The sequence below is a fragment of the Orbicella faveolata genome, unplaced genomic scaffold (genome assembly GCF_042242905.1).
Source record: "Orbicella faveolata isolate gen_17 unplaced genomic scaffold, um_ofav_v1 contig_18, whole genome shotgun sequence".
In the NCBI taxonomy this organism is placed as follows: Eukaryota; Metazoa; Cnidaria; class Anthozoa; order Scleractinia; family Merulinidae; genus Orbicella; species Orbicella faveolata.
In genome coordinates this window covers 132090-142747 of record NW_028301545.1, presented here as the reverse complement: position 1 = coordinate 142747, position 10658 = coordinate 132090, and the positions used below count along the sequence as shown (strand labels likewise).

The 10658-nt window shown below is 40.8% G+C and overlaps 1 protein-coding gene and 1 non-coding gene across 2 annotated transcripts; one reads left to right on the top strand and one right to left on the bottom strand.

Annotated features, from left to right (window-relative positions):
* The first annotated feature begins 4623 nt into the window (after positions 1 to 4623).
* Trnaa-ggc (transfer RNA alanine (anticodon GGC)) lies at positions 4624 to 4696 on the top strand. Its single transcript has one exon. It is a non-coding gene; the product is annotated as a tRNA-Ala (tRNA).
* A 368-nt stretch (positions 4697 to 5064) lies between these two features.
* LOC149112982 (uncharacterized) lies at positions 5065 to 10099 on the bottom strand. The gene is made up of 2 exons (XM_089288616.1): positions 8724 to 10099; positions 5065 to 7687 (listed from the first exon to the last, which is right to left on the bottom strand). Exons 1-2 carry the CDS (start codon positions 9834 to 9836, stop codon positions 6410 to 6412), a joined length of 2391 nt encoding a protein of 796 aa, XP_089144742.1. The 5' UTR covers positions 9837 to 10099; the 3' UTR covers positions 5065 to 6409.
* Between the last annotated feature and the right edge of the window lie 559 nt (positions 10100 to 10658).

Genomic DNA, 10658 nt, shown 5'->3' with positions numbered 1-10658 from the left:
GACTGTATCATTATACATAAGTTGTTGACAATCTTTGTCGGTCAAGATGCTTGCCTGAATATTGGCCTCGTTCTTTTGCGTTGTTATTGACCAAGACAAAGGCCAGACGAGCTCTCTTGACCAAAAAAGCTTGCTAATAAAAAGATTTATTACATGGTGATGGTGTTGAGAGTTTTTTAGTTTTCTGCGGGAACAATGCAAGCAATGTTGAGCGAGCAAGAGATACGCCCATCTTGCCCGCTCCGAACCGCACTGTACTAGACTACGAGTAGTCCCTCTTTCGCTTAGTCCGTCGTGCGTGACGCGAAAGAAATTTGCGAGAAAAAAATGGTCGCGCGAAAGGAGGGTAGGCGAAATTGGAGCACTATTTTACATTTGCAGCACTTGTGAGCACTTAATTGACTTTTGAGCAGAATTTGAGCATGTTTTGGCTTTTTGGAAAACATTTCAGCACATTTTTCACAATTTTCCACATGTTAAATGCAATATTTTGTGTTTGAAACGTTTTCAGTAAAGCCGAGTACGAGTAATTTTAGCTTGTCGCCTGATCGGCTGACTGTTGTCATGGAAATGCGCGTGCTATGGTCCTTTTAACCGTGGGAACAGGCGATTTTCATTGGATCGTGACTTCGTGTTTAGTTAAAAGTTTGATAAAACTAGGAATATGTACAAACATCTGCTGGGAAATAAACAAACGTAAACTGCGAGCAATTTTCGTGCACCATTTCTAAATTTCAAGCACTTTTTATAGAAATCGAGCACTAGTTAAGTACTTTTTTTGCCATGTTTTGAGCACTTGCGATTTTTCCAGCGCAATCGGGACAGGCCTACCTATCAATGTTTCGCTCGATGTCTAGTTTAAAGATTTAAATTATCAGCGAATCTCCTCGGTTTGTTTAAAATGCTCCTGACCTAAGTCTGCTTCGCTTGCTTTAAATTTTACCGAAATAACGAACGGCGTTCAGATAAGTCTTTAAGGTAGCTCACCTTGGTCCAACTTAACGAGACGAAAGAGGCTGGTTACAAATTTCACGTCAGTTTTATATAGTGCCATATTCTCGACCCCAGGGGCCGCGCCGTTTTTGGTCAGCACCAGGACTCTTGACCTCTGGCCGGGTTCAACACCGGAAGTTCGTGAATCGCGGACTTCCCGTCACTCTGCACATACTCAGAGTCAAGTCTGACAAATCTGATTGGCTGAGAGTACGAAACGAATTCTCAGCGGATGTTCAGAAAATCGGATCTGGCCAGAGGTCGCGATTCTTGTTGCTGACCAAAAGGAGCGAGGCCTTGGGACGAGAAATGATATGGTGCTATCCAAACGGCAGCGGTCTACCTCGTTTGCATGCTGAAAGAATGTCCGTATGCTCAAGGGAAAAGTTTATTTCATGTTAGGGGGGAAATGTATGTATTGTCTATCGATTGCGGGGATTCTTCGTCCTTTTTCGACAGATCAAAAAGTGAACTCGAGGTTACGTTCATATCTGTAAAATAACACTCAATGTGATGACGTTTGCAAAATATTGGCGGAGCAAAAACTTTGGCAAGGTAAGTTCCTTAGCACCGGCAATTTAACCACTTACTGCACAATATGCTAAATGCGATTTTCTGAAAGAAATTACTGTTTCCTCGTTACTTTTTTATGCAATGGAGAGATTTTCTCCAGTCGCAACCCTCCTCTTTTATCCGGGCTTGGGACCGGCTTAGATGACAGTTTTCGCACATCTAAGGCAGAGTTAAAAAGCTCTGGGTCGAGTAGGCTTAATCTAGAATAACAAAACTGTATCAAGTCTTCAGGAATATGCCATTAAACGATATTCATTTTTTTTTCATTTTGATTGAAACTTTTGGTTATACACCCATTACAGTTTGTTAAGTTACTAACATTTCTGAATATAATATGTAAACTTTCATTTTCTGAATTTCCACAAAAAACGACAAAGTAGTTTGCAAGTTAAACGAAAAAGTGTTCAACCCTTCAACCTTTAACTTTTCAACTATCACGCAATAGCAATGGAGTGCGAGCAATCTGATTGTTTTAGTATAAGTCTACTCGTCCTTCAAAACTTTATCTAAATCCTCTTCCAAAACGCCAAGAAGCGGCCGTCATTTTAATTACAAGGTACAAGGGTACACTGCTACGCCACTCACTGTCTATCACAGAGTAGACAGTGAGTAGCGTAACCAATCAGAGAGCAGCATTCGTGGTAGAATGCTAGTAGATTTATACTCATAATGGTTAGATGTCACTGCAAGTAACGTTTTGTCGCTTTTAATTAGCAATGTATATGGGAAAAAGTTTACTTGCTATATCATTTGTACTAACTTGAAACTTGACAGAAATAACTTTTTAGCAATTTTACAAGTTTAATCATATTTTTATCGATATGAAATTTCCGTTTTTTATGTTTCCTGTTACGGTTTTACTTTGGGAATCTAAAAGTCTGCACTCATTTGACCATAAATGCTACAAACGAAACTATTTTTCTGCAAACCTTTTAAACGGTATGTTAGGCCCAAAGATAAGCAGAAACGGCCTGAAACATGATAACGTAATGTACAAAGGACAGTAACGATAGAAAATCACAGGTCTAGCGAAACTCATGCTTTGTGAGCTTTCATTCTCACGAGAGAAAATGTGAGCTACACACTCGGTTAACTACTCCTAGTAAACTTAACACAATTAAAATGAAAAATTGACTATGACTTTGAACGGAGGATTAATAGCAATGTGTTCGAGTCTCTGCAGTTCTTTGCAACATATACTTAATTTCGTTAAGTAATGTAATTTACAACCACTCAAAGCAAAAGCTGAATTAAATGGAAATGGAATGTGAAAAGCAGTTATCAAAATACCCCTCTTTTCAGTTCTTTCTAACAAAAGTACCACAATTAGTGTTTTCAGTCAAGTTTTAGTACATTGTCGAGGAAAAGGTTTTTGTTATTCATCCTGGTAGATGTAATAATAAAGTGTATTATCGTTTGTCTCACGATGTAGTCACTTGAGATGTAGATCGCGACGTTTCGATTGCTTACTGCTAGTCTTCTTCAGGCGATAAGGTCGACTGATTGCACGGTATCATTTACATCACAAAGGTCGGCTGTGATTGGTGCATTTCGATCCTCCTATTGTTCCATTGTTCTGGCGAGTAGGTGTTCCCTCAGTGGTCCGCTGTTGTACCGTTCTCCTGTTGTTGTGTTTTTTGATCGTGGGCATCCATGCTTCAGGAATTTCAATTCCACTATCCTTGTTGATGTTATTAGGGTGAAGTCTTATGTGAATAGCTTCCTTGACCCTACGTGTGTACCAGTGAGGATCTCGATCAATAAACTTGACCTCATTCCAGATAGGATAGTGGCCGGTCTCGTGGGTGTGTTCAGAAACGGCGGAGGTCTGAGTACGGGCGAGTCGTATATCCCTGTCGTGCTCTTTGATCCTCTCCTGCATAGATCTCCCTGTTTCCCCGATGTAGACTTTGCCGCACTCACAGGGAATCCTGTAGTCAACACCATCTTGTTTAGCCGGGTTGACGGTGTCCTTTGGTTGCACTAAGTGTGACCGAAGTGTCGTGTCGGACTTGAAGACGGTGCGAATGCCTTGTTGTTCAAGGCAGCGGCGGAGAGACTCCGAAACTCCTTGGACATAAGGTAAAACGGCGTTGGATTTAAATTCCGCGACGGGCTCTCTTCTTGGGGTTGTTCGTGCTTTTGTGATCTTCTGTACAAAAGAGGAGGGATATCCGTTAGAAACAAGTACAGATGACAGATGTTTCTTCTCTCCAGTGATTACTGATGGTTTGGTCACGACACGTTTAGCCCGGTCGTACAAACACTTCACAATACCGCGCTTTACTGACTGAGGGTGGTGTGAATCATACGCTAGGTACTGATCAGTATGTGTTGGTTTCCTGTAGACACTGGTGGTAAGGCGGCCATCAGGTACATTGTTTTCATTTTCAAAGATTTTAAGTTGCTCGATCTGTAACATTAAAAGGCGCGTCCAGTTTTGCCAATAGGTACCGGAGGCTCCATTACGCAGATAATGCTGTACCTTTCAAGCCCTAACCCATCCTTTTGAGCAAGCCACTTGAAACTTATTACTTTTCGTCTTATTATGAAGGAGACCTCCAAGTCACCGTCATCTTGGTCAATTTGTAATACTGCTTTTCAGCCACAAGTTGAATCTGCTTGGAATTCTTCGTCATGAAGGTAGCTACTGCAATAACAAGAACGTTTACCTCACCAGTACTTTTTCTGCTGAGTTGCCAACCGCAGAATGAAGTTTCATCGTATTTGGAACTCCCTCGACTTCTTTGTATTTTCTCCCAAGGTATGCTTCTGCCTCACCGTACGCTTCTCATACTCTTCCCAGTTGCCTTGATAGCTCAGTTGGTAGAGAACTGCACCGGTATTGCAGAGGTCCAGGGCTCGAATCACGTTCAGGCCTGATCTTTTCTCAGGCTTTAAATTCACAACTGCTAAAGCTGTTTATATAACTGCGATGATCAATCGTGTCTTCATATCTTTCTCCGCAGTTCAAATATATGATCTTTCATATATTCACTTGCATTCTTCACCGTCTACGCGTATATAACGAACTCACAACATGATCAGCTTCCAGTTGGCTTGATAGCTCAGTTGGTAGAGCACTGCACCGGCATCGCAGAGGTCATGGGTTCAAATCCCGTTTAGGTCTGATCTTTTTTCAGGCTTTAATTTCACAGCTGCTGTGTTTATGTAAGTTGTTTATATAACTACGATGATTTCCGTGACCGGCTTCCAAATGGTTCCATACAACAGGAAACCCAAACTCACTCTTGTGATTAACTGTCACTGCGATTAGCTGTCACTGCAAAGATGCTCTTGTTCCGGTACTGTGAGTTGTGGCTGTCTGTCTATTGCCTCACCCTTCAGAAGGTGTTCTGCTAGTCGTTTTAGCTGAGAATACGGCAGAGTCGCTAGATTTGCGTGTCCTCGGAACTTGCGCACTGCATTATATACGACGTTGAAAAAATCCGCCTTTGAAACATCGTATCCGGAAGAAACAATCTTTCTCCTAATCATGAGGATAATTTTAACATATTTGTTTGTATAACTATATTACCTCCGCTGTAAACATTTAATTTACATTATTTAAACCAGTTGCCTGACATTTTTAGGTTTTTAGTTATTTCTGGGAACTGGTAACCCTTTAACTGTTCAAATTATCTTTTAAATATTTTTATACACTTCTAAATGGACAATAACATGTGTTGTTGCTTAATGTAAATTACCGTTACAGATAACGGAAAATGTGTTCAATATAAACTTATGTGAAATATGTACAAAATGAGCATGGTTTCATTGTAAAGTCCAAAGCGTTAACTGGCTTAAAGGACATTTGAAAAGAAATTTTCTGCCATGTGACAACCTATTTTCAGCAACAAGGGATAATATAAATATTTACTAAAGAGTAACCTGAAAAGCTAATTCAATGACATTTCTCTGGGTATGTCGTTTGGTATTTAAGATCTAAATAAAATACATTTCAGTGATATAGAATGTCAGATAGGAAAATAAAAGAAAGCTCAAAGCGTGTGACATCAATGGTCCCTGTTAGCTAAGAATGGGTGTATAAGGAAAATGATAAAATTAGAAAACGTATGAATTTAGAAGGATGCACTCGTCAATTCAATCGTAAAATTGGACTATATATTTTTATATTGCAAAAAATCGTGGGTCAAAAATATACATATTTGTTATATCTAGACTCCAAAGCCTTCTGTTCACCATCTCGACCCTGGTGCCAAATACTATGAAGATCTCCAGGCAAGGATAATGTCACAGAGCTTCACAGCTCCTTCATATATCAAACCTATACCAGGTTTCACGAGAGGGCAAGTTATTATTAAAGGGACACTGCACTTACCACTGAGGGTGGTAAAGGGGGTCGAAATCACGTTTAACGGAAAATAAATTGGTCGTTTCACAATTCACTGGAAGCTGAACAATTATAGTTTTATTTTGCAGAGCAGTACCCAACAAATGATTAAAACCCACTAGGAAGTGAGAATGGCTAACGATAGCGAGGATGGAAACGGATTGTAATATGGATTTTTTAAAAAGCGTTAGGCTGTCAGGTTTAAAAAAATTCAAGTTTGGCTCGAAAATCGTTCAAAGTGTGCAAAAATGATGCTGCTGTGTCGATGTTCGTAACGAAATTGCTTTTAATCGTTTAGTTAGAGCTAATTAAGTTATTACATAAATGTAGGGACCATTTGGTGAATTTATAACAGCTTTTGGCAAATATATCGTGACAGTGTCCCTTTAATACAGCTCTCTCCTCGTCCTTGCCAAATCTTCATAGGATCTCCAGGCAGACTCACTGCTCTTATGTTCACTGATAGAAACAATCAGTAATGAAAGCTATTTATTCAGCATACCTGTTTCGTCTCCTGGCATTTGCATTAACTTCCATCCTGTATCGTTCCCTCCTGCAAAGAGAGGGATGAACAAACTGCTCTCCGGAGAAACCGCCTTTTCTTTGTCGGATAGCCTCCTGAAATTCTTGCCACAAATCATTCGTGACAAAATAGTGATTTGTCGGAAAAGCATATCCTGTACGCAATGCCCTTTTGGCCATCTCAAGCCTTTGTAGTGTTGGAACAGGCTCATCTTCCTCTGGCAGCGTTTCCGCATTATAGACACCACGAATGTCCAGCAATAGCCTGTTATAGATGTCCACACCATAACAGTCACCCAGGATTCTCGCCTGATCGCAATCTATGTCTCCTTTGAGTCCCTGGAGTTCCTCCTGTAAAAATTGTCTTCCCTCGCGCCACAGAGGTTGTGGTACTTGACAGTCCCTTCTTCCGGGACCCCTTGGCGCCTCTTGTGTGTCAAATCCTAATAGCCTGCTTCGCATTTCAACAAAATCTGCTGGGACTCCTTCGATCTGACCGAACGAACTGGGGTAGACCCGTTGGACAAAATTGATTTCCTGAACACCGTTTACTTTTTCGTCATTAACAAACACGCCATGTAGCTGTGTAACTCTAAGGTCACATAATCCATCCCCATCCCCGGGAGGTGTGTTTGGAAATTCAAGGGAAATGCGCAGGTACGGTGCGTCACATCTGGACTGCTGTGCCCTGATTACGTTGTTAGGCAAGGGCTCGTTTCTCGCGACCTTTTCATCAAAAAGATCTCGCAAAGCAGGCAGCACAATCCTTGCTTCTGACCAACTTAATTGCACTTGGCCTAGTACGGGGTAACGGTAAACAATCCAGGCAATCCGTACGATCTCCCTCCATGCTGTTATTTTTAACGATACCATTCCTTCGTCAACCAGCCACTTCGCAGTATTCAAGATATGTTCATCTCGAATTTTGCTTAAGCTCTCAAGCTGTCTAGCTAATTGTAGTTGCTGCAGAAAAGGATGGGAAATATCTCCCTTCAATTTCTCAGTCATAGATACTATGTTTTGTATCATTTCTTGTTGCGGAATTCCTTCCACACATCTTAAAACGCTTTGCGCGTGCAAGAGATTCAAATTGTCTCTGTAAGACCTGAACTCCAAGCTAGACACGTACCGCTCGAGATCTTCTTGAGTTTCACCACCGACAATTCTAGCTACTTGTTGTTTTAGTGAACCATGTGCCCTTTTTCTTCTTTTTGGCTGGCTTGGCGTCTCGCTTTCACTTTCCTCCTACAAGTAAGATACAATATTAGAATAACCATCAGGACTTTTGTGCGAATTGCAATTAAGAGAGATTCTATATCAACGCTACGAGTTTCTGGTCAACCTCTAGCCGGCATAAAGAACTAACGCGCCAAGCGCGCAGCGTCAACAAACTAATCAGGGCGAGGTCTTAGGAAGTAAATAATTCCTGCATACATGGTGAAAATTTAGATTGAGTGTAGGAGGCGCAAACGTCTGAGGAAAGTTCCCTATTTCCTTCCAAACCACGGATCACTTGCAAAACAATATTAAGTCTAGAATCAACACCGACTTGCGCGTCATCGTGCACAGCGCAACTTGTACCTTTCTTCGTGTCCGCCGTGTCCTCGTATTCCTGGTGCGTAGGACAATGAGACAGAGATATTGTATGCATTGTTCTATTTAACAATTAGATTATGAGCTCCAGATTTCTATAAGGTGATAGTTGATGAGGCCGATGGCCGAACCAACTATCGAGAGCGCATAATCTAATTGTTTTAGTAGAATTCTTACTAAAATTTACTTCAAATAACGGTTTCCAATTATTTCTTGACGCATTATTAAACTTTGCGCCTGAAAAAGATCGCTCGGATTTAAGTGCCATTTAAAATCGAAGTTGCGCATCAGCTTTTTCAATAATTTCAACTTTTTTAAAAGTCAAGAAACCCTAAATGTCCTTCGTTTAGGCTTGTCAGAAATTCAATTATCCATTTGCATCAAAATTTTCCTCCAAAACTTTGGAAAAACGAAAAAAAGTCGCCATTTCCAAGACGATCTCCAGCCACTGCACACTAATGGCTGATAGTGTTCAATGGCTCAGTCAATCCGATTACAGCATTTGCATTAGTATACCAGTAGAACTCTACTGATCAAGAACATAGGGTCAAAAGCACTGTTAAACGTTTTTTTTGTAGCAATGCAGAACTTTCTTATATGGAGATTTCACTGTGTAGCTTTCTATCTCAGTAACGATCTAGTGGCCCGAGAACCTCTCCTCTTTAAGTCTTAGTTTTTATTTGCTTACCTCCTCCTCTTCATCTTCTTGTTCTGCTGGGTTGTCTCCTACTTTTGTAGCCGCAGGTGATTGTTCGGAGATAACTTCCTCGTCAGAAACTCCTGAATGCGGAAATTGGTCTTCCTGGGTTTCTTGAGGAGTCGCCATCTGGATTTCGTCCTCCTGGGTTTCTTGAGGACTCGCCATATGGATTTCGAGTGATTGCAACTCGCTTTCTGCCGTTGCTTTTCCCGTAGCTACAGAAGACTGTTGTGAGAATAACTTCACCCCAGAAACCTCTGTACTTTGGCTTTCTTGGCTTTCCCCGGTGCTGCTGGGTGCGAAAATGTCATTGGGCGCCATCCATGTTATCGCTGGCTGTACAGCGGCAGCATTCTTAAGGACAGGTAGAAGGAAAGTGCTTTCCAATTTGCCTTTCACCTGCTTTAAAACCCTACGTGTGCTTTCGTCACCAACATTACGTACTGCCATCAAGACCTCGCTTTCTACTTCGTAAACACCAATGATCTCAAACCCATGTGCCAGATACAGGCGTAGAGCAGGTACATTGGAGAATCCTCCTGCTAGAACAAGCCAGATGTAGGTACTAGCTCCGTGGGGATCATTCTTCGCTCTATTTCTAACCTCTTCTATGGCACAGGAAAGAAGAATGTCTCCTAAACACAAGGAACGCTTGTCAGCTCTTCTAACACAATAGCTGACCTCCCACATCAGTTTCCGGGTCGTGGCCCTCATGTCGCTGGCAACTGCATGCCCTGAAATAGATGTTAATTTGCTGGCTTCGTAACTCCGTTTTTTGAGCAAAATCAAGCCAGAGGGATCGCTGGACTCCTTCTCGAAGGCGACAATCATGATCTTGTCGTCACTTTTGCCTTCATTACAAAACTGCTGGACGGCGTTCTTGTAACTGCTGACGATCAGCCGGTTGTTCTTGGCTTCGTCTGGGCTCAGGATGGATTGTAGTCTTTCTACTGAACACTTCGTCAGTACAGTAGCACCGTCATCGAAAGTCTGAAAAAAATATAGAATTGGATAAGCACATGTTGCAACTAAAGCTGTAACTGTTTGAGAGAGTTTTCTATTTGAACAGAATGACTCTAGATGCGTACAACTCCATAGCATCTGCTCTCCACCGTATTTTCGCGTAAAATGCAGACTCTGCCAAATGAAGGCCAGACCCCGGTTGTTCAAAACCCGAATACCATAACCCGAGGTTAGCGGGATAATTAATCGAGGAATAAAATTGTGTTTATTCACCGTTTAACTATCCTTCGATTAAACTCCATTAAGCCAGTAAAACCGGTCTGTAGCTGGAGTATTAGGGAAGGGAAGGGATAATTATGATGGTTATGATAATAGTGATAATAATAATAATAATAATAATAATAATAATAATAAACATTCTTAGGAGGGTGCTATCAAGCAAAAAAACTGGCTATCCTCTAGTGCCCCAGGACCATGGTTTGGTCTCGGCCCTAAGGACTCTAAGCAAACATTACGTGAAGACGATAATAATAATAATAATAATAATAATAATAATAGACATTATTTAACGAGGGTTAAACACTTAATAACCAAAGGCTAATAAACTTGTGGCCCTCAGAAAATAAAATTATGAATACAAATATACAGTATAATAAAAGTTCAAATCCTAAACTTATGAGACGCGAGTATATTAATTACAATAAGATTAAAAACTTAAATTTTAAAATGTCAAATCCTAAAATGGTCCAAATGTTGCTGCGCTGCGAAGATCGTTTTCCTACAAAATTGATGCGAACTTGTTGTTGAATAAAGAGAAACAGAAAGCCCGATAGTTATATCTCAACTATACTTGTCTTCTATGAAGACTAACAAAAATGATTAAATTAAAATGAGATTTGTACGCTGGGCGAAGCTTACTGAATCAGGCATCACTGAATCACTGATCTTTCATTTTTACAT